This window comes from Ceratotherium simum, chromosome 2 (genome assembly GCF_057802395.1).
Source record: "Ceratotherium simum simum isolate JZ-2026a chromosome 2, ASM5780239v1, whole genome shotgun sequence".
NCBI lineage: Eukaryota > Metazoa > Chordata > Mammalia > Perissodactyla > Rhinocerotidae > Ceratotherium > Ceratotherium simum.
The window spans coordinates 40077182-40100893 of NC_141901.1; the positions used below are offsets into that span (position 1 = coordinate 40077182).

The window sequence follows — 23712 nt, forward strand, 5'->3', positions numbered from 1 at the left end:
AGTTGACATGTATACAGGCTATTGGTTGAAAAAGTATATACCAAAAATAAATAAATTCATTAATAAATGAATAAATTAATAAATGAATGGATACTGAATGAATGAACAATCAAATGAATGGAGCTGCACACATGGCAGATGTGAACAGGAAGAAATTCGTAATGTAAATTTGAGTAAACAAGTGACCAGAGCTGGCTAAAGGGCATTGGAAAATGGCTTCCTAAAGGAGTGGCATTTTGAACTTGTAGAAGGATCCCCTAGGTTTCCATCACCGTTACTCAGTATCATTTGTCCCCCTAACAGGTGAATGGCACCATGGTGACCAACAGCTCACACCTGGAGGTGGTGAAGCTTATCAAATGTGAGTAGGAGACAGCTGACAACAAAAGAAAGTAGGGGAGCAGTTGGGCTGGGAGGGAGGGGGAAAGAGTAGGCCTGTTGACCCAGGAGATCTTCCTTTGTAGATGTGGGAGGCAGCCAAACTTACATCTTTACTCTTGACGTGGAATGATCCACTTAGACTGCCACAATTCCCTATTATCATTTCAAGTGGAGACACTATTCGTCTCTCCTCAGACAGCTTTATTTTTACACTCATCTTTGTACTCCCATTTAGATTGTATCCTACTAAGACCAGGTCTCACTCAAATATCATTCTCTCACTACTTAATTGAACGAGATAAAGGAGGAAATGGGACTGATCGGGCAGCCCCTCGGGAGTGTTTCCAGACATCCATGGGTGGAATTTTGGTTGAGGTCTCTGCATGAAAAAAGGGAAGGAAGGGGTATTGTGTTGATGCAGGGTAGGTGGGCAGAAATTAGAGAATGGAGGGGCATTAAAAGTTAGGAGAGGGGCCGGCCCAGGGGCGCAAGCTGTTGAGTGCGCGTGCTCCGCTGCGGCTGCCTGGGGTTCGCCCGTTCGGATCCTGGGCACGCACTGACGCACCACTTGTTAGGCCATGCTGTGGCAGCATCCCGTATAAAAAAAAATAGAGGGAGATGGGCACGGATGTTAGCCCAGGGCCAGTCTTCCTCAGCACAAAGCAAGAGGATTGGCATTGAATGTTAGCTCAGGGCTGGTCCTCCTCACAAGAAAAGAAAAAAAAAGTGAGGAGAACTTTTATCTACAGAATTAATATGCTTAGTGACAGAAGAAGGAGAACCCCCTCCTTTGTAGCTTGAATGTCCACTGTTCAGAACAACACCACTTGAGCAAGCCTCTCCTGTCTGTCTTCCTCCAGCCGGGGCCTATGTTGCACTGACTCTCCTGGGCTCTTCACCCTCATCCGTTGGTGTCTCTGGGCTCCAGCAGGACCCAGGCCCAGCAGGAGCTCCCCGAGTCACCCCTGTGATCCCACCGCCACCACCTCCTCCACCTCTGCCACCTCCACAGCGTATCACAGGACCCAAACCTCTGCAGGTAATGGTCCTCCTGCTCCTCTCCTCACTCTGTTGTCCCTTAACAGAGGAAAGCAAGTTAAATTGAATTGCGTACTGGTAAGAAGAGACAAGCAGGGCCGGCCCCGTGGCTTAGCGGTTAAGTGCGTACACTCCGCCACTGGCGGCCCAGGTTCAGATCCCAGACGTGCACCGACACACCGCTTCTCCGGCCATGCTGAGGCCGCGTCCCACATACAGCAACTAGAAGGATGTGCAACTATGACATACAACTATCTGCTGGGGCTTTGGGGGGAAAAAAAAAAGGAGGAGGACTAGCAATAGATGTTAGCTCAGAGCCGGTCTTCCTCAGCAAAAAGAAGAGGATTAGCATGGATGTTAGCTCAGAGCTGATCTTCCTCACAAAAAAATAAAATAAAATAAAACTGTTTTAAAAAAAAAAAAAGAGACAAGCAAAAGAGATACATGAAAACCAAAAAGTTTAGCAAAACGAGAGCTGCATTAAAGGATTTGTTGCATGTCTTAGTGTTCTCCTTCCACGTAAATGCATATGCAGGTTTATCAGACAGCAACATGTAGTGTGTTTCCTAAATGTGTGGAAGACTGTAAGGAGGCCCTTTGACAGTTCTCCCCATGGGGAGAGAGTGCACACCTCCAGCAGAGGTCATCAGTGGCATCTGTGTTGTGACAGAGGTGTGGAATAAGTCAAGGAGTAGGGGAGAGGCTTCCTGGAGAAAAAGGCTGCTTGGAAGAAAGAAACATGGAGCACACTCTGTAGGGGGAGAGAGTCGGGAGACAAAGGATGAAAACAAACAGGGGGAGAACCTGAGGACCGGGGAAGGCCTGTGTAAGGGGTTAAAAGAGGACAAGATGCAGATAGGAATAGGGAACAGGATTTTCCAGTTGGAAGGAAGACTGAGCCAGCAAGTCCTGGGAGACTTGAGAGAGCAGTATGATACCAGAGGTGATTACAGCCAAGGTGTCTAGGAAGTTCAGGAGTAAAATCAAAATAAGGTTTTATGTTTACTGAATTCCAGTGAGATACTGAGTGGTATACAAAACACACTTATGACCCAGGCTCTGCTCTCATAGCTTTCCTTGCCCAAGAATCAGCAGATAGAAGAAAATAAAGCTATCGAGCTGGTCCCCAACTCTCACTACTGTCATTTTTTCCATTCTTAGGATCCCGAATTTCAAAAACATGCGACCCAGATCCTTAGGAACATGCTGAGACAGGAGGAAAAGGAGCTGCAGGTAAGTCCCTGCTGAGGGTAGACCAGCAATGGCCTCAACGAAATAAGACTTTATCAGAGCATCTGCCCATGTGTACAACTTCATTTACAGGCCACATCTTAGCACAGTAAAACCTTAAAAAGTAAAACTTCAGGACCACTAAAGAATTGTCATAAGCCAATAGAATTTGTTAAAGCAGAATTTGACCAATAGAGTGAATAGAGTAATAGAGCTCAGGAATAATAGATTAGAATAGCGAAATCACAGACCGAATACAAACAGAGTGATGAGACAGGTAGAATAAAATAAGGGAACATTAGAACTGAGTAAAATCAGAGTCAATTGGAATTGATGTTGGAGGTTTCCGGGGAAGGGAAGGGTAAAAGAGAAGGAAGGTGGGGTTGGTAGGTGAATGTCGGGCCAGGCTGATAGAGGTGGGGGACACTGTTGATACAAGGAGTGAAGAGAGATTTCCAGACCTAGGGAATGATGCGCATAGAGAACAATAAGAAGATTAATTTGGCTGGAATGAAATAGCCAGATTCCTATAATAGCTGTGGCCTGCAGTGAGTTCCTCACTCCTTCATTTCTATTCAGCAAATTTCTGTAAGTGCCCACTATATGTAAAGCATTGTTTTAGTTCCTATGGTATACAGAGATGAAGAAGATTAGATAATTCTTGTCCTCAATATATTTAAGATCTAATGGGGAAAACTCATATTACAGTAGGAAAGAGAGTGGAAAGAACAAAGAGTTTGCAATAAGAGAACAAAGAAGAAAGCAATTAATTAATAATGGGAAATGTGGGAAAAAACTTCTCAGACAGAATAGTATTTCAGCTCAGCTTTGAAGAGTGGGACTTCTGTAGGCAAAAGGGATGGTAGAGGGAATGCTAGTGAATGGACAGCAAAGGCCGGAGGCACAGAGATATGAAAATACACTCATTATTTAACAAGCATTGAGTTCCTAGGTACTAGGAATTGTTTGTTAGGTACAGTGTGTGTGTGTTGCAGGTGAGGGGGGCGGGTGCAGTGCTGGGGTCAAAAGTTAGAATGGTTATGAAGATAAGTGAGAGACGAACCTTTCCTTGAAGGAGTTTGCAATCCAGTAGGATATCAGTGGATGAATGGAAAAAGTAGTATAACTACTTTTTTATGAATGAAAAATGTAGTATAACTATGTATTGACATATGTATACTTATGTATTGACAAATTTCATAGAATAATCAAGACAGTGTAGTACTGGTTTATGGATAGACCTATAGATCAGTGGACTAGAACAGAGAGTCCAGAAAGTAACCCATACATCTCTGGTCAACTGATTTTCAACAAAGATGCCAAGACAATTCAGTGGAGAAAGAATAGTCTTTTCAACAAGTGGTACTAGAGCGACTGGATATCTACATGCAAAGATGAATTTGGACCCATACCTCACATAGTAAACAAAATTTAACTCAAAATGGATCAAAGACTTAAATGTAAGAGCTAAAACTACTTTTAAAAACTATAAAGCTCTTAGAAGAAAACAGTATAAATCATCATGACCTTAGCTTAGGCAGTGGTTTGTTAGATATGACAGCAAAAGGACAACCCAAAAAAAGATAAATTGGACTTCATCAAAATTAAAAACTTTTGTGCATCAAAGGACACTATCAAGAAAGTAAAAAGACAGTCCCCAGAGTGGGAGAAAATATAAATATATCTGACAGTCTAGTACCAGAATATATAAAGGACTCTTAAAACTCAACAATAAAAAGACAACCTGATTTAAAAATTGGCAAAGGATTTGAATAGACAGTCCTCTAAAGAAGGCATACAAATGGCCAATAAGCGCATGAAAAGATGCTCAACATCGTTAGTCATTAGGGAGGTGCTAAACAAAACTACAGTGAGATATCATTTCCCCTCCACTAGGATGGCTAGAGCCAAAATAAGTTGTTGGTGAGAATGTGGAGAAATCTGAGATAATACTTGTTTATATTTTGTCAACGTATTCACTATCCTAATTTATTCCCACCATTGATGGTAAGAATGTGAAATAGTGCAGCCACTGTGGAAAACAGTTTGGTGGTTCTTCAAAATATTAAACATAGAGAAGCACAGAGATATGACCCATCAGTTCCACCCCTAGGTATATACCCAAGAGAATTGAAAACATATTCACACAAAAATCTGTACATGAACGTTCATAACAGCATTTTTCATCATAGCCGAAAAGTAGAAACAACCCAAATGTCCATCAACTGATGACTAGATAAACAAAATGTAGTATATCCGTACAATTTGATATTATTCAGCCATAAAAAGGAATGAAGTACTGATACATGCTATAACATGGAAGAACCCTGAAAACTATTGTACTAAGTGAAAATTGTACTAAGTGGAAGAAGCCAGATACATAAAAGGCCATAAATTGTATGATTCCATTTATATGGAAGTCCAGAATAAGTAAATCCATAGAGGCAGAAAGTAAATTAGTGGTTGCTGGGGGTGGAAGAAGGGAGAGATTGGGAGTGACTGCTTTTTTGGGGGGGGGAGGGTGATGGAAATGTTCTGGAATTAGATAGTGGGAATGGTTGGACAACTCTGTGAATATATAAAAACCACTGAACTGTACACTTTAAATGGTGAAGTTTATGTTATGTGAATTACATGTCAATAACAATTTTTAAAATATTTTTTAAATGCCATGGAAACCCAAAAGAAAGAATAATTAATTATGCAATGATCAGAAAAGGCTTCATGAGGTGACGTTTGAGGTGGGTTCAGTCTATTTCACTCTGCAAAGTGCTTTGGGCCTTGAATACCATGATAAGCTTGGAGTTTATTCTGAAGACAGTGGGAATTGACCACAGGATTTTGGTAGGGAGTGATCATATCCTCAGATCAACATTCTCTAGAGAAGTGTGTTAAGTGGACTGACATGTAAAGAAACCATCTAGGAGGCTGTAGCAGTATAGGAAATGATGACAGATTTAACAGGAACAGTAGGAGTAAGAACAGAAAGGCGGGGACGGCAATGGGAGACATTTCAGAGGTCGATTCAGTAGAACTTATCAACTGGAAAGGGGAAGTAAGGGAGAAAAAGAAGTAAAAGATAGCCCCAAGTTTGAGTGCCTGGATAGATGGTGATGCTATTGATGGAGTGAGACAGAGAGAAGAGCAGGGTTTAGGGGAAAGAAATGAAGGTCAGCGTTGAGTGCACTGAGTTTAAGGTGCACATGGGACGTTCGGATAAAAAGACATCCACTGCGCATGGAGCTAGGGCTGAACCTCGGCAGAAAAGGGTGGGTTGAAATAGACTTTCAGGGGCCGGCCCCGTGGCTTAGCGGTTAAGTGCGCGTGCTTCGCTACTGGCGGCCCGGGTTCGGGTCCGGGCGCACACCGACGCACCGCTTCTCCGGCCATGCTGAGGCCGTGTCCCACATACAGCAACTAGAAGGTTGTGCAGCTATGACATACAACTGTCTACTGGGGCTTTGGGGGAAAAAAGGAGGAGGATTGGCAATAGATGTTAGCTCAGAGCCGGTCTTCCCCAGCAAAAAGAAGAGGAGGATTAGCATGGATGTTAGCTCAGGGCTGATCTTCCTCACAAAAAAAAAAAAAAAAAAGAAATAGACTTTCAAGTATCCTCAGCATACAGGTGGTAGTTGAAATTGGGGCCTACATGATACCCCCCAGGGCAGCAGTGCAGGGAGAAGCGGAGAGAGCTAAGGGTGGGATTTTGGAACTTCTGTGCTTCTATAGCACATTGTACCAACCTAACATCACACCACTTGCTATTATATTTGTATTTTAATTGTTTATTTGTCCTTCTCTCCTGTTGGACTAAGTTCCTTAAAGGCAAGGACCGTATATTTGTATATTCCTCCTGCACAGCAGGCATGGGCCTGGCATCTGTCAGCTCTCTGTAGATGTTTGTGGAGCCAAGGCTCACCTAGATTTAAGAGAGCAGGCAGGTTAGGTAAAGCTACAGTTGGGGCGAGGGCTGTGAGGGGCTCAAGACAGTGTAGAGTTAGGAAGTCACAAGAGGAGGGTGTTTTGAGGAGGAAGGTATCAAGAGGTCTAGAGAGATGAAGACTAAGAAGAGACCATTGGATTTGGCAATTAGGTCATTTTGCTTATTCAAAGAGTAGCTGTTTGAGATAATGGGGAGGAATTAGATTGTGTATGTTGAGGAGTGACAGGAAGGCAAAGTGTGGGGCTCTAAGTGTAGATGCCTGTTTTGTAGTGTGTGACTGTGAAAGGAAGGAGAAAAGGCTGAGGCAGTGGCTTGAAGAATAATCAGAGTTAATGGAAGCTGTTTTGTTGTAGTGGTTTGTTTTTGTTTTAAGACAGGAAACTTGAGCATTTTTGTAGGATGAGGGGAAGGAGCCAATGGAAGGAGGAGACTTGGAAGATATGTGAACAGGGCCTAAGAAGAGCCCGAGGCAGTTGGAGGCGTTAACCTTGCAAAAGATGTAGACACAGTTTCTCTTCTGGGGCAGGGGGAGCCTTGCTGCAGATGTTTTGAAGTGGAGTAAAGTTGGGAACGTTCTTACCAGGTGATATTACCGTCTGAGACTACGGGGAGGGTTGGGGGCTTGATAGGCATGGCGAATATGAAACAATAAATGTGAGAGAAATTTGTAAAAAAGGTGGTTAGGTAGCAGTGAGGCCCCGATGAGCTTAGAGAATATGTGCACCCAGCGTCTTTATTTAATTATTTAACCAGCCAGCTTTATTTGGCATTTCCTTTTGTAGTGAAATAGTAATCGCTGCCGTGTATTCACTTGTGTGATTATGCACGAGACATTCTGCTAAGCACTTTACATACATAATCTCATTCAGATCTTTCAGGCGTCCCAGGAGGCAGGTACTGTCGTCTCCATTTTATCGATGAGGACATATTAAAGCTTGCCCAGGTCTACAGAGCTAGTAAGAGGAGGTGCCAGAATTCAGAGCCAGGCCTCCCGACTGCAAAGCCAAGCTCTAAACACGTGCGCCGCGTTCTGCTGTGTGCCGGCTCTGCTGTGGCAGCAAGGAGGGCTAGACCAGCGTCAGACTGTGGGGCTGGGGGCAGGGATACTGGCCTCCCTCGTCCGCACTTCTTCCTTTCGTCTGTGGTTCTCACTGTATGTAAGTTTCCTCCTGGGCACTTTTTTGTGTGCTGGTCTGGACAGTAGTTAGTCAGGGAAGACCTCACTTAGGATATGTGACTTAAGCCAGGCCTTGACAAATGGTTAGATTAGGACAGGTCTTTGTGTCGTGTCTTCTCTCTCCAGAGGCCTCATGTGTTCTGTTTCTCACCATTTATACCTTTTTCTTCTCCTAAATGATGGTGAAATAATGAGCATCTACTAGAAGGCAGAGATCTCTTCTCTCTCCTCTTTGTTTTGGGATAACTGCCTATTCTCCCCATTCTCTACTAACCACCCCTTCTGCCTTTTCCCGTCCTCCCCGCCCTCCTCACCCCTCCCCAGCGTATCTGTGAGGTGTATAGCCGGAACCCCGCCAGCCTGCTGGAAGAGCAGATCGAAGGTGCCCGGAGGCGAGTCACTCAGTTACAGCTGAAGATCCAGCAGGAGACTGGTGGCTTAGTGGTGAGTGATGTAGGCACAGCTCTAGGAAGGGTGCCGTGCATGTGGACCAGGGGTAGTATCAGGAAGACAGCTAGGACAGAAGCCTTCCTGAGTCCTACACAACCCCAGGCTGAGCTAGTAAGTGTTGAGTATTTTACAAAGAAACACAGGTCAGCAGTTCTTTATTTAGCACCAAAGAGGAGGGGCATCAAAAGAAAAAGCCTATTTCTTCCCTCCTACAGCTTACAGTTGCATTGGAAAGAAATAAATATGAAACAAATCAGACTCTTGGCTTTAGTCTCCCAATTATCCATTCCCTTCTGGGGCATTTCCTCACAGCTGATGTATATTCCTACACTGGGATTTTACTCAATATTCATCTGGTAGCTTTTTCCACCACCTGTCCCTCAGGTAATGGGTCTTCTCAAAGGATACAAGCACTTTTTAAAGTCAGCCTAAGTAAAGGATCCCACCAGTTGAGGGGGATCTGTAGCAGCGGCTAACCACACTGCGTGGAAAATCCCAGAGAAGAGCTGGTTCCTTATCTGTTCTAGTTGGAGACTTTACTATTACTGTCTTACTTCCATCAGGCCTTAACCCTTTGGGTAAATAAGAAGTAATTCACCAGAAACTTTAAGATCTCCAAGAATAATATTTGCCAAAGCCAATAGAAATTATTTGAGGATTATGTACTTTCTTTTTTAGAACATCCAGATCAAAAATGTCTGGGAGGGGCTGGCCCCGTGGCGTAGCCGTTAAGTGCCCGCACTCCGCTGCTGGCGGCCCAGGTTCCGATTCTGGGCGCGCACCGACACACCACTTGTCAGGCCCTGCCGTGGCAGCGTCCCATGTAAAGTGGAGGAAGATGGGTACGGATGTTAGCTCAGGGCCAGTCTTCCTCAGCAAAAAAAAGAGGAGGATTGGCGTCGGATGTTAGCTCAGGGCTGATCTTCCTCACAAAAAAAAAATAAAAGTCTGGGAAACACAGGCTAATCAGATTTAAACTGTTTTACTTTCTGAAAAACTTCTCAGTGTCACAGGGTTGATAGGAGCTCAGGTTCTGGACTTAGACCATCCGGATTCACATCCCAGTTCTAGTGCTCGCCAGCTGTAAGACTCTTGGGCAAGTTATGTAATCCATGGGAGCCTCGGTGTCCTCATTTATAAAATGGAGATCACGACAGGATCTGCCTGATAGGGTTATGTCTGAATGAAAGCATGCCCTCAGCGCAGGGGCCAGTGCACGCTTGCTGCTGCTGCTGTTGTCAGTGTGCTCTGTGAAGTGGTGAGTCTGAAACACTCAACCTAGGATCTGAAAGTTTGAGTGCCGACGCTGGCTTTATAGTTTACTGCTGTGTAGCTTGGGCAAGTTGCTAAGCTCTCTGGGCTCTGTTTTCTCATTTATAACATGGGAGTACTATACCTGCCTCAGTTGTTGAAAGAGTGAATGAGATGTAGAAAAGAGTGCTTTATAAACAGTAAAGCGCTATCAACATGATTCCCCCAACATTGGCTGGTCAGTCGGCCCCCGGCCAGCATCTGTCAGTCCTCCTCACAGATCTTTAGAGGTGGACCTTTCATATCTTCCCTCAGTCACCTGCTTGAGCTTGTGGTACTCCTCGATAGGAAGTTCTTTCTGTGTCCAGCCCAACTAAGGCAATAGATGCTTTGAGGTCCGGTGTGATCAGTCAAATGAGTTTTTAGAATTTTACTAATGGTAAAGCTCGCTTTGCACCATTAGGGGTCACTGTCCTCCTCAAACTGTACAAATGAAGCCATAGGTCTTCTAGCTGGGCATTTTTAAGTCAACGAAGCAGAAGAAGCCACTAATTGTAAGCAGATATTATCTGCTGAGACTGAGGGAAGAGTTGATTGGAGGAAAGAAACAGTAAGGGGAGAGGTGCACAGAATTCGCCCACCCTCTGGACCTTTCTTTTTTAGGACATACTTCCACTATATGGTGACACCAGCCAGAGATCATCAGAAGGTGAGTCCCCCATCATCCCTTTTTTCTCTGGCATATCTCTAGTTCATATTTCTTATCTGTTGTTCCCTCCCCATGGGGCAGTTTCAGGGAAAGAAAATATGTAGTCCCTGCCCTCGGGGAAATAGAATAATGAGAGAAAGCAATAGCCGTGCACAGGGAAATTGGATGATGCTTGTTCAGGAGAAATGCGTGTACAAGCAGCAGCCCTGGGTAAATAAGTGCCAGGCAGATAGTGGAATGATGATGGGCCAGACAACTGCTTGCCTATCAGCCCCTGGCACTTAGGAGCTCAAGAAATGCTGTTGCAAGAGGAAATGGATGGGAACCAGAAGAGGGTTGGGGGTGAGTCGTGGGGTCACATTGGTTGTGAGATAGAGCTATGGAATCTTATTTCAGGAGGTGACATGGCCTGGGCACAGGTGTGGAGGTAGGTGAAAGCTAGGTGTGGAGCGTCTGACTTGAGGGGTCACAAGGTGAGAGAGCCAAAGGGAAGCTGGGAAAGAAAGGAAGGTAGCAGCTTCTCCTTCCTGCTATGTCCCAGAATAAAGGTTCTTCTTTCCCCCAGACCACAGCTCCTTCTTTACTATGTGAACTGTTTTCTTCTCAGGCCGACTATCTCTGGATTCCCAGGAGGCGGACAGCGGCTTGGACTCGGGGACAGAGCGCTTTCCTTCCCTCAGTGAGGTGAGTGCGAGTAGGGGTGAGCCCTGTTTAAAACTGTGCTCAGCGTCCCTTCTCTAGGCACCTAAGGGTTCTGCTGCTCATCGACTGCCCCAAGGCCTCTGGCCTGTCATCTGTGAACTTCTAGAATTCCGGTTCCAAGGATTTTAGTCACTCTGCTCTGGTCCAAAAAAGGGATTTCAAATGCATCCTACATGCAAGATCATCAAATCTGGCTTCTATTGTATCATAGTCAACTCTGTTACATGATGAGTAGTTGAAGAGAGAGGCCATGTCATTAACTGTAGCAAACCTTGGAGTGTAAGGGAGCAGAGACGTAAATCATCTAAAATGGTGACTTGACCAACAGCACATTTCTGCCTGGCTGCAAATCACATCACCTTCGTTGAATACCATGAACCCGGCCTAGTCAGAAGCAGTAGGCTCTCTTTGTCTGTCCCAGATCTATTTGTACTTGAACAGCTCATCTTTTCTGGAGTGGTCAAAAGAATTTCAGGTTTTGGCCTCAAAAGTTATCTCTTCCAAGTGTTCTCAGTTTACATATATAGACTGAAAGTATAAACTTGCAATATAAAAATAAGAGTGAATGGAAGAAGTAATAATGATGTTAGCAAAATATTGACTTAGCCAGGTTAATTAAATATGTGAATAAGTAATTGAAAACCTGTTTAAAACCTATTTTGAAATAATAGTTGGAATTTTATTTCCTTACTGCTCCCTATTCATGGGAAGATGATGAATGTATGTGAAAGGATCAGTATGTGGGAAAGACACCAAGAAGGGTGAGGGGTCCTAAATAATCTACAGTTGACATTATCCTGAGGTCTCAACATCTGAGAGGCAGCATGGCTTAGTGGTAAAGGCTGTGGGTTGAGACCACCTAGGTTGAATCCAAGGAATCCCACATTACTAGCTATTCGACCTTCAGCAAGTCTCGTAACCTCTCCCAGTCTTAGTCCTTGTATGAAAAGTAGGAGGAATAATAGTATCTGCCTCAAAGGGCTGTTGTGAGCATTAAATGAGGTAATACATAATCAAGCGCTTGGTATAATGCCAGGCACAGAGGAAGTACTGAGTTTATATTAGCCAATGAATATGGCTATCGCCACCAAATGAGCTGAACCCTGAGGATCTTCTGGACGAGTTTCCTTCTCACAGAATTCTCTGTTCCTCTAGTCGTTGATGAATCGGAACTCAGTTCTGTCAGATCCTGGGCTAGACAGTCCACGAACCTCCCCTGTGATCATCTCCAGAGCGACCCAGCACCACAGGCGGCAGGGCTCAGACGCACCAGTGCCCTCCACTAGCGACCAGGTGAGTGATCCAGAGCCACCCTGCAGTTCTCCTTTCCCTTTTTTCAGAATTATGTTACCAGTACCTAGCCTTGAGTGATTAGACTACACCCCTGTTTTAAGATAGACACTTACTTAGAGAACAAATAGTAAAGAAAGCACATGGTATCAATAGACACATGAAAGTAAGTGCTTCTTAAAATGTATCTACTAGCACTAGAATGATGTTTTTCCTGTCTCAGTTTCTGTGTGAAGGGTCAGTGAGTACAGCAGTAGGAAGGGGTGTCTGAGGAGCAGATAGCTGCTCTTCCTTTTAATGTCTGTGTTGAAAAGGAGATAGATTTGTTCAGTGTTTCTCCAGAATACTAATTTTCAGTTTTCTCTTTCATTAACAAAGTACTTTTCTTAAATAAAATCTTATTATTTGGCATCCTAATATAGAAAATAAATAAAAGCTCAGCTACCTTGGAACCCTTCCCAATCAACCTCCCCCTACCTCAGGAGCACTACCCTGGAGCCCTAAGGTTCTACAGAACATGATTTGAAAGCCACTGCTTTCAAGGGTAGAACTAGGTCCAGGAGAGATTTCAGGAAGACAGGTTTTGGCTGAATGCAAAAAGCTTGCGAAGAATCTGGGCTGACAGTGAAACAGGCTGACATGAGAGCCAGGGAATTGCCTGTCATCGTTTAGGCAGAAGGTGGTTGACTATGTGTTAGAGACACTGCTAAGAGATCTCCTGGTTTTCTAAAACAGTGCTTCTTAAAATTCATCTGCTACCACCATAATGATTTTTTTCCATATCCTCATACCAAATACATTGCATTACTTGATATTTTTCTTTAAGCTAACTCACTTTTTAAAACTTACTTAAATTTATTTTTAAAAAGGAAATCTGCCATTACCTTAAATTAAAACCAGTATCACACACTATTTGATGCTCTAGTTTTACCCGTAGGATAGAGCTGAGTTACTTTTAGATCTTGTAGAGGGAAAGGCAGGGAAATGGATCTAATGTGCTAGTGCACCAGCTGCTGTGCTAGATCCCTTAGGAATAAATCTCATCTAATTCTCCCCATCAGGGAAGGAGGTAAGCGTTAGAATCTTCATTTGGTAAGGGAGACAACTGAGGCAGAGAAAGGCTAAGGGACCGTTCAAGGACTCAGCCTGCTAATGCAGCGTCAGACTAGAACTTAGTTTTCCTGGGCCCAGCGCAGGGCTGCTCCTCGTCTGGCTGCGCTCTGACTGCCCCTCCCGCCTCCCTTGGTAGCACTACAGGACCAAGTTCAGATTGCCGAGGGAAGTGGGTGCACATCCTGTTCTTAAGTGTGGTTTTCCTCTAGGTGGCTGATAGGAGCAGGTGTGGAGTCGTTGGTCTTGGAGTCCCTTTTTTCCTACTCTGAGTTTGTTCATCTTCTGAAAACTATTTAAATTGCTATTTTTAAGTGATAAGCGCAAATATAGTTCCAGTTTCTTAATAATACTATGTTAGTAAGAGTATAGGGGGAAACCTATACCAGCCATGAAACTGTCAGCAGCAGGGGGAGGGAATCACAGAAACTCTCACTTTCTGTTATCTAATTCTGCATTGTTTGATTGATTTTATAATAAGCATATTCCGCTTGTGTAATCAGAAAAACTATATATTTGTAAAGACTTTAAAAAACAAATCCTCCTCCCAAATAAGCAAAATGCTAGTGCTTTCAGGTTTCACCAGAGAGCCAGGTAGAGCCAAAAGTGGTTCTCCAACTCCCCCTGGGGATCCAGGACCCAAGGGATCCAGAGAATAGGGAGTTACAGAAGAGGAAGATGCTCAGGATGCGTCCGAGAAATACAAATACAGCATATCAGGCCTGACTCCACAGCTTGGAGCGCCCTTCAGTCACTCTGTGCCCCACTTTTCTCATTTATAAACGAGTGCTAGACTCTGATCTCTGAGATGCCTTCTGGGTCTCTCATGTTCTGTGACTCAGTGAGTCTGGGCATAGAATATGCCCAAATATCCAGGAGAACAAAGAGGAGTGAGGAGTGTCAGGGAGGAACTATCAGGTAAAGCCCCTTGAGAAAGTGGGTCAGGAGGGTATTGTAGGCCTGGAAAAAAAGAAGCTGGCTGGGTTCCGGAGAGAACCCTTGTTGGGGAAGCACTGCAAGTGATGGGATTAAATTGAATGAAAAATATAATTGGTAGAAAAGCTTTAAAAGCTCAAGGAACCTTCAGGAGAAAGGCTTGTCCAGTGAAGCATCTGAAAAGTCGATGCAATATGAAGTCTCACATCATCCCTGATCGACAACATACTAGTTATGGTTAGCTTTTTATTATAATTGGCATAAGGGGGAATGAAAGAAAAGCCAAGCTAAGAAGTTGGGAGTTTAGACGGGTAATGGGGATCTATCACAGATTGTTAGCAGGCAAGAGAAATGCTGAAAATGGTGTTGGAGAAAGGTCAGCTCCATCCCTTTTTGCTCAAGGAGGTAGAGGTGGCTCCTAGGCGCTCCTCGGACAGAGACCAAGCGCAGTGCTTGCTGGCTGCACTGGAACTGTGGAATGGCATTGCCTCAGACACCAGACTAGGAGGGTGTGTGTTTGGGGTGGGGAGTCGCTCTTAAGGAGACGAGAAAGCCCCCAGCCCAACAGCCCAGCAGGAGCTCTATGTTCTTATCTTTTTGGCTGACACTCCCTCCCTACGTCTTTCACAAACAGGAAGAGGGCACTTTCTCTCACTTCCCATCTTCATATGTCATGTGACCTGTCTGCCCTGAGTCTGTTCTGCCCCACCCAGATGCAGTTGACTTCCTGCAAGTGGAAATCATTTTTGCTGTTCTCTGAGATTTGGGGGTGGGAGTGAGATGCCAACGTTTACCAGACCTGTGTGGTTTTCCTTGTCAGCCACGCTGTTACTAAACAGACTTCAGTGAGGGGGTTGCATCTCCTGTCCGCTAACTGCGCCTCTCTACAACTTGACTCTCTCCCCCAGGGTGTAGATCAAAGCCCAAAGCCTTTAATTATTGGCCCAGAGGAAGATTATGACCCGGGTTATTTCAACAACGAGGTAACGGTTTCCTGGTTTTCTCCTTTCATCATTCTTCTGTCGTACCAGCTGCTCTTGACTAGAAGCAGTTTGACTAGGACCAGCTGTGAGGGAGCTTGGGGGAGGGAGCCACAGTTTTTAAACCCTGGAAGGCACGTAACATGGGAGCTAAGCTGGAACAGACCGTGCTGCTGTACCCTGCCTCTGTGTCCCCCAGCCGTTCTCATCGTTTTGCCTTCCAGAGTGACATCATATTCCAGGATCTTGAGAAGCTTAAGTCACGGCCAGCTCATCTGGGGGTTTTTCTACGTTACATCTTCTCTCAGGCAGACCCTAGTCCACTGGTAAGTCAGAAGTGTCAGTCTTGATTGAGTGCCTGCTTGTGCCTGGCAAAGAGAGTCTCTGGCCTCTGTCTCTGCTTTCTAGATGTTGTAAGTCAGATCTGTGGGCACCATCAGGCATCTCAAGGACAGAGACAAAGTAGAAAAGAAGATGCAACTTAGGCAGAAGGGATTCTTCACTGGTAACTCCGTTGATAGCATAGGGAAGAGGAGGAAGAGGGAGGCCAGGAAAACAAGCTTTCTTGGTCAGCTTGGAGAAGATGGTCTTTTTAGAGTTTTTTGAATGAAGGTGGATACAGACTGACTGTGAGGAGTTGAGAGTGGCCTTTGCAAATATACGATGTTATTACAAGAAAGCTTGGCAGAGGGGCAAGGCGATAAAGGGTCTTCCATCTGAAGGATTGTGAGGGAATGGAGGCCGGAGTGCCCTGGGACAGGGCTCAGAGCCAGCAGCCTTACCAGTTTCTCTCTTTCTGCCCAGCTGCTTGCTTAGAAAGGAAGGGGGCTGAAGGAGAGAGGTTGATGTTGTGTTCTTCAGAATAATCTTCTTGCCTGGGGCATGGACTACCGTTTTTTTCTTTGTGGGGATACCACTATCCCCACAATTTTCTACCATGTTAGAAGCCAGAGTCAACATCCATTTGCTCAACAGGTATTCATTGAACTCCTGTGTGTAAGTCCGCAGTGCTGGTGTCTCAGAAGCAGTCCTGAATGAAGACCGGGCACATCACAAAGAGAAATAAAACATGAACACTTAGAAAACAGCGTAGAAACAAGTACAAGCACAAAATATCAAGTGTGGAGAGGCTACAGAGTTGAGGAGTGATTGTGTTGGAAGTGGTGGACGGGGGACGGATTCTCTATCATAGGCTTCTAGAACACTCTAAGCCAGGGTTTCTCAACCTCAGCACTGACATCTTGAGCTGTAGAATTCTTTGTTGTGGGGGGCTGTCATGTGCTTTGTCAGATATGTAGCCGCATCACTGGACTCCACCCACTAGATGCCAGTAGCACCTCTCCAGGTGTAACAATCAAAAATGTCTCTAGACATTGCCAGTTGTCTCCTGGGGGGAGAAACCACTCCTGATTGAGAAGCACTGCTCTAACCCATTTTCTCTCTCCTACTAGCTCTTCTACTTGTGCGCAGAAGTTTATCAGCAGACAAACCCCAAGGATTCCCGAATCTTGGGAAAAGATATCTGGAACATTTTCCTAGATAAAAATGCGGTAAGGCAGTCATAGATTGGGTTACAAGTTTATTATATACTCTTTGGACCACTCAGCAGTGCAGATACTCAGGCTGAATGGAGACAAGTTCTTAAAGAGAAGTCTGGGCTGAGAGGTTAGGGTTCCTGGCCTCTGTTCCTAGCTCTACTCTCTAAAGTTGGATCTCCCCTCTGTACTCTTTTGTTCCAAGTGTAGCAAGGTAGAATACACACCACCTCTCTGAATGTTTGGAGGAGATTGCACCAAGTCCTAGTTACTCTCCCTCGATCAATGCCCTTGTTCCCCCCACCCCTCCCTGCCTTGCCCATCCCTGGGTCGAAGAAATTGAGGCCCAGAGACATCAGATGATTGAGATCAGTGAGCCAAGAGGAGAACCCAGGTTTCTGAAGCTCAGCCTGACTTGCTTAATACCGCCCAAAGGCAGAGTTCAGAGAGAGGAGACCCCAGAGTGTCCGGGGCAGATGAATGCTCTGTGTAACCAGACATAGTTCCTTCACAAAGACATGTCAAGGATCCTGCTGGCGGTGCCACCTCTGCCTGCAGAGGACAGAGAGTTCCCATCCTAGACTTTCTAATCTGATCTAACTAAACTAATTCCAAAATGACTTTATTCATCTGGCAGTAAGCTACTAGAACTAATGAGATTGGGAAATACACTATTTTTCTTCAAGATTTTTATATTTGCCTCCTTAAATGGGTCATGAGTAAGGAGGTTAGAGCTGCCAGGTGTTCCCTGTGATTGTTATGGAACCATCCCAGTATCCATCTGTCAGGTACCTGTAAAGCAAAAGCCAGGATGCTGTGCTCACCAAGTTCTGGTAAGTTGGTTTGTTGGTCAGTTAGTCTCCTCTTGGTGCCTGTCTTGGCCTGGGCCCTTCAGGAGGCTCCAGAGGACAGAGGGGACAGAGTCCCTGTCCTTGGTAACTTAAGGCCACTTTTCCCTTGGGAGTGAAGGGGAGGGAAAGTCCGTGAAATAGCCTAATAAAGTTTTCTCCTTTGCTGCTAAATTAGCACCAGTCCACTTTTTGGAACATCTCCATTCCATTCACCCTGATGTCTTGAAATAAGCCTAGAAAAACTGCCTGTGCCACCCTCAGAATATAGTTCCAGCTTGCTCTGTAGCCTCAGATTCCATTTCTCAAAAACCTGAGCCTGGAATTCAGGTATACAGGTTGGAGAGAGACGAGAAGAGGGTGGGGTAGATGTAGGGAAAAAGGAGAAAAGATGGTGTTCCAGAGCCCTCCTTGCACCTGCATGGTGTCTCCTGTGTACCGTGGGCTGTGTGGACCTCACCACTTCTGCCCTCACTCTTCTGTTTTTCAGCCTTTGAGAGTAAAGCTCCCGGAGATCTTACAGGCTGAAATTGGTAAGTTGGCTCGTTGGTCAAGTAGTCTCTTCTTGGTGTCTGTCTTGTCCTGGGCCCTCGGGAGGCTCCAGAGGACAGAAGGAACAGAGTCCCCATCCTTGGGCAGCTGTCCTCTAATAAGAGAAAATAGGGACGGTTCCTCCAGAACTCCTCACAGTAGCTTATGGACAAGCACAGATGGGACAGGCCCTGCCTGGGAGCTCACTCTGCCTGGTGGAGCTTGTCACAGGAGGATGTGACTTGGTTTGGAGACTGGGGCTCATTTCTACCAACCTTCCACGTGACCTTTCTGGGCCTCAGTTGGGTCATCTGTACAAAGCGGAAGTTAAGACTCAATGAGGGATTCCTAAGCCTGGCTGACCATCAGAATCCCTTGGGGAACTCTTTTTTAAAGTACAGAAACCAGGGCCTCAATCCATCCCACCTTCAGAGTTGGGATCTACGGAGTGTTTTTTTGTTTGTTTGTTTTTGTTTTTATGTTTCTTAACTAATACTGATAGCATCTGGTCCAGAGTGAGAGCCTGGTGAGCTAGGTGGTCGCTCTGCTCCCTTCTCATTCTCAAGTCACGAGTAAAAGAGCTAAGGGGAGGGAGGCAGTATAAAGAGGATGTCAGCATGAGAAGCGGGTCAGAGGCAGCTTTCTAGAGGATAGAAGTTCGAAGCTGCCTTTGGAAAGAGGTGCTTCATGGGCACAGGCGAGAGGGTGAACAGAGCTTGCTCAAAAGCAGGGTGAGAGGGAACCAGCCGCCCCTAGGGACTGGGCCTCGGCTAGGAGTGAAGCTAGACGCAGGGACAGGAGAGACCTTCCAGTTTCTAGTGGGGAGTTGGGGTTTCTGTGAAGTGCTTGCCTTTTTCACCCTTGGGAGCTGGTCCTGGGGCAGTAGGAAGAGAGTGAGCCTCTCAGAGGGATGTGCTTTGTCAGGGGGAAGCATCTGGACACCTCCCATGAGAAGGGATTTAATGTTTCTCCACTTAATGGAGCATAGAACATCCAAAAAATGTTCTGTCCTTGCCTTGGGACTTGGACATCAGGATTCCAGTCCTGAATTCGGAAATGACCTGGTAGGTCCAGGCCTCCACTTCCTTTGGCTAACAGGAGGGCAGAAAGCCAGCCTCCCCTCCCAGGGCCACAAGGAGCTAAGAGGCTTTGAGACACTCAGCAGACGCAACCTCGTCCTCCCTGCATCCCTCCCATTTCTGTCTTCTCGCGGCTCCCACTCCAGACTTGCGCCTGCGGAACAGTGAGGACGTGCGCAGCATTCTCTGTGAAGCTCAGGAGGCAGCTTTGCCAGAGATCCAAGAGCAGATCCACGACTACAGGTGGCCCAGCCCCCTGACCCCTGTTCTCTCTCCCCTACCCCTCTGCCTCCTCGCCCTTTTTCTTTCTCCCATGATGTGTGTGTATCTCTTGTTATATGTGTATGTTTGCCTCACTCCTTCTGGGTATTTGTCTGTTGAACGGTGATGGTACATTTCTTTCTCTGTGTCTCTCTGGCTTAGAACAAAGCGCACTCTGGGGCTGGGCAGCCTGTATGGTGAAAACGACCTGCTGGACCTGGATGGGGACCCTCTCCGAGAGCGCCAAGTGGCCGAGAAGCAGCTGGCTGCCCTGGGAGATATTTTGTGAGTCTCCAGTTCCACTCCCACCCCCCGAACATGCTGAACAAATTGACATATTTTGTGGGTCTATCCCCTGATCTCTCTCCCTCTTCCACTTCTTACCTGTTTCTCCTTCCCCTGAAAGATGGAGAGAGTCCCACCCTCCCGCTGCATTTCTCAGGCTGAGGGCAGCCGGGTATTTCAAAGGAGTCAAAGCCTGGTGCGACCAGCAGTAATTGGGTGGTTATGACAAACCACATGAGAACACGTGTGCTTTCTGCTCCCCTTCCTAGCTGAAGGTGCCATCAATCAAGATAGGAACAGCTGTGTGTGGAGCAGTTTTGTGGTAGAAAATCAGGGGGCTCAGTTTTGGACATGTCTGAAAAAGATCTCAGATTTAACATCAAACTGATTTGAGATTTGAGTAGGCATCTGCATGTATGAATCTGGCATTTGATAGATCTGGGCTGGAGCTGAGACTAGATGAGATCACACAGGGAGGGAATATTCTTTGAAAACAACCCTCTGACCTTAGCCAGGCCCTGAATCTTTTGGAGCCTTCATTTTCCTAGTGGTCAGATGGCTGACTGACCACTCCAGGTATCGAGGCAAAACCTGACTGAGCCTATTCTGAGGTCACAGGCACCACAGAATTATATGGGATTATTGACAGCAGAGGCACCCCACTTGTAGTGGTTTCCATTTAAAGCAATGAAACTTTGATCTCATTAAATGGAGTATAATACATGCTCATGGGTTATTTTGTGATTTAGATGAGGTGATACGTGTAAATAGCTTAGAACAGTGCCTGGCCCGTAGTAAACACTCATGTTAGTCGCTGTTACCATTTACCTCTTTTATTTATTTATTTATTTTTATTTTTTATTTATTTTTTTTTTGTCATACGTGTAAATAGCTTAGAACAGTGCCTGGCCCGTAGTAAACACTCATGTTAGTCGCTGTTACCATTTACCTCTTTTATTTATTTATTTATTTTTATTTTTTTATTTATTTTTTTGTGAAGAAGATCAGCCCTGAGCTAACATCCGATGCCAATCCTCTTTTGCTGAGGAAGACTGGCCCTGAGCTAACATCCGTGCCCATCTTCCTCTACTTTATATGGGACGCCGCCACAGCAGGGCTTGACAAGCGGTGCGTCGGTGCACACCCAGGATCCAAACCTGCGAACCCTGGGCCACTGAAGCGGAGCGCACACACTTAACTGCTGTGCCACCGGGCTGGCTCCGCCATTTACCTCTTTTAAATAGATTTCTTTGAATCAGGTCTCAAGCTATTTTCTATGCTCTCTCACCTCTTGCCTCAGTGTCAGCCCGATGCTCCTAATGTAGTTCTGGGTGGACACAGGGAGGAACCTCTTCCTCCATAATAACTTCAAAAGCTGAAGCAGACACCAAGCTGGAGGCTGTACGTGCCACATTCCCCCTCCTTTTCTCTGGAAGGACATCATCATCATCATCACCGTCACTACTAATTGAGTCCTTCACCTCCTGAGCCCCAGGCTGGCTCCAGAGCTGAGACCAAGAGTCTAAGTCTGGCCTTTTATCATACTCCTCCCTTTTCCCCTCCCAACCCTGCCTTCCTCTAGGAAAGAACTTACCCTCCTCCCAGGCTCTGCACAGGCAGACAAGCCTCTGCCTTTGCAGTCTGAGTCATCTGTTCTTTCTTTTGTTCCAGGTCCAAATACGAGGAAGACAGGAGGTGAGTGAGTCTGTGGTGTGGTTGCAAGGTGGGAAGGAGTAGGGTTCAGCTACTGTGCCTTCCATCTCTGCCAATCACAGGGGAGTCCTTAGCATCGTAGGCTCACGTAGGACTATGGTCTCTCCAAGTTTAGTTCCCAGCTGTCTGTGTGACCATAACACAACAGGACCATGAGGTCCAGGGCCCTGGTGCTTGGGGATCACTGCCTGGGACATGGGTCTGCTGCTCAGTGTGAAGACACTAAGCTGCCCTCGCTCCTGACCTACGCAGACCTGGCCTCCTCTTCTCCAGCCAAATTAGCCTTGTGTCTCCCTTGCTGCTTCTTTCTCTTAAACCACCTAAAGAAGTGACGGTGATAGAGTCAGCCTGTGTTAGCAGCACCTACAGAGGGGAGCTGGGGAATAACACGTTTCCTCTCTGGGCACATATTATGATTTTTTTTTTTTTTTGCAGCCTGTGTACGTATCTCTCTTTCTCAGCAGCTAATGTTAAGATGAGTATGCATTCCCTGAGCGCGCACACACTGAATAAGGGAAAGGAGATGGGGTGGGAAGTCTGTGTAAGAGGGAAGGAAAGCCAGGGCTGAGGCATTGGCTGCATTGAATCCACAAAGTGGATAATCTGTCTACTGAATTGAGAGCCAAATACATTTTTAAACACAGAGCTCTGGACAGCTTCATTTGTGGCAATTGGAAGCTACTTGACAGCTCCTCCTCATCTCTTTTTCTCTTTGTATTGGGGGGTGGAAGAGTGGCAAAGGCAGTCTACCTTGGCGGAGGCAGGTTGGCACTTCTCCCTTCCCTCTGCCCCCCACCCCCACATGTGTGCCTGAGGACGTTAGCTGTGGGCCTCACCCGGTCCTCCAGGCCTGCCCGTGGCTTCTTTGCTTACAGTTTAGGGAACTGACATGTCCTTCCACTGACCACCATCCCCTCACTAGAAAGAGTTCTGTTTAGGAAAAGAATACGGTTTCTCCTGGGAGTCCTGCCGGCCAAGACTTTAGCCAGCTTCTGCCTGCTGTGCCTTTTGAGTATTCCAGGCCTCCTCTGAATACCCTGACCCCATAACTATCCCTTCGCCCACCCCGGGTGGTGGTGAGGAGATTGTTTGAAGCAAGGTTCCAGCCCTTCTGCCTGCTGGCAGGGACATAACTCGGCTTTCAGATCCCCCACACCCGGCCTCTCTCTCGCAGTGCCCCCATGGACTTCGCCCTCAATACCTACATGAGCCATGCCGGGATCCGTCTTCGAGAGGCACGATCTTCCAACACAGCCGAAAAGGCCCAGTCTGCTCCTGACAAGGACAAGTGGCTACCCTTCTTCCCAAAGACCAAGAAGGTGACAGACCCGCCCTAGACAGTGTCCTTTCTTGGTGCAGGTCTCTGCGCTGAGGCCGATGGGGAGGCCATTCTGCAGTGATTTAGCTCATCTCGCTGCCTTGGGATGTGGACTCTGAGAATCCTGACTAGAGCAGCTCTCCATCCAAACCCAGGACAGAGCAGATGTGCTAGGTCGGGTACAAGCATGAGTCTCTTTTCCAGCTGTTTGTTTAGGGCCAGTCTTGGGGACAGTGGCAGAATAATTAGTGGCCAAGCCTGAGTATTGGGACCTTCTCTAAACCCCAGTGTCTCTTGTCTCAGCAGAGCAGCAATTCCAAGAAAGAAAAGGATGCCTTGGAGGACAAGAAGCGAAACCCCATCCTCAAGTACATCGGGAAGCCCAAAAGCTCATCCCAGAGCAGTGAGTATTCGGGGAGCAACAGTCTCGGGCAGAGACCTCAGCCCCTTCACAGACCAGTATGTTGACAGAGGGTCTTTCTGTGGTTCTGGGAGCCGCAGGCCCAGACTCGGAGACTGCAGCTTCCTCTCAGTGCTGCTGCATTCTCCCCTGGCCACAGCCAGTGCAGGCCCTCTGAGGTACAGATGACTGCTTCAGAGCCCCGGAAGCCGTGGATCCTGGTCCAGGAACTCAGAGCCAGTTGTAGCTACTGAACAGCCATGCTGAGGAATTTTTCCCCCTTGGCAAAATTGCTCTGTTGACAGTAAATGCCCTCTTCACCTTCATCCGTGGGATTTATCTGTGCTTCTGAGGTCCCGTGTGTTGGAAGCAATTATGGGCCCTTGATGGGTAGTTTGAGTTACTATTAAGCAGAACTAAGCAGAAAGGGGGTAGGTTTGGGACTTGGAGGTTCCCCTAATGCCATCAGTAACCCAAAACTCATTGATCCTGTCATTGATCTCTCCCTAGCATTGTGTCATTTGTCTGGAAATTGCTGCTGGCCC

The 23712-nt window shown here is 46.3% G+C and overlaps 1 protein-coding gene across 8 annotated transcripts in view; it reads left to right on the plus strand.

Annotated features, from left to right (window-relative positions):
• The window catches only part of ARHGEF11 (Rho guanine nucleotide exchange factor 11), a 104396-nt gene that overhangs the window by 60530 nt on the left and 20154 nt on the right, over nt 1-23712 (plus strand). For 3 of the 8 annotated variants that reach the window (XM_087441423.1, XM_087441384.1, XM_087441395.1), the window contains exons 5-20: nt 304-361; nt 1242-1420; nt 2581-2652; nt 8094-8213; nt 10134-10179; nt 10787-10863; nt 12037-12174; nt 15126-15200; nt 15422-15523; nt 16649-16747; nt 18071-18113; nt 19337-19433; nt 19614-19736; nt 21408-21431; nt 22624-22768; nt 23071-23170. In XM_087441423.1, coding sequence (XP_087297549.1) covers nt 304-361; nt 1242-1420; nt 2581-2652; nt 8094-8213; nt 10134-10179; nt 10787-10863; nt 12037-12174; nt 15126-15200; nt 15422-15523; nt 16649-16747; nt 18071-18113; nt 19337-19433; nt 19614-19736; nt 21408-21431; nt 22624-22768; nt 23071-23170 — 1498 coding nt within the window. The remainder of the gene's footprint in view (nt 1-303; nt 362-1241; nt 1421-2580; nt 2653-8093; nt 8214-10133; nt 10180-10786; nt 10864-12036; nt 12175-15125; nt 15201-15421; nt 15524-16648; nt 16748-18070; nt 18114-19336; nt 19434-19613; nt 19737-21407; nt 21432-22623; nt 22769-23070; nt 23171-23712) is intronic. The other 5 variants (XM_087441387.1, XM_087441405.1, XM_087441411.1 and 2 more) reach the window with 5 other exon arrangements.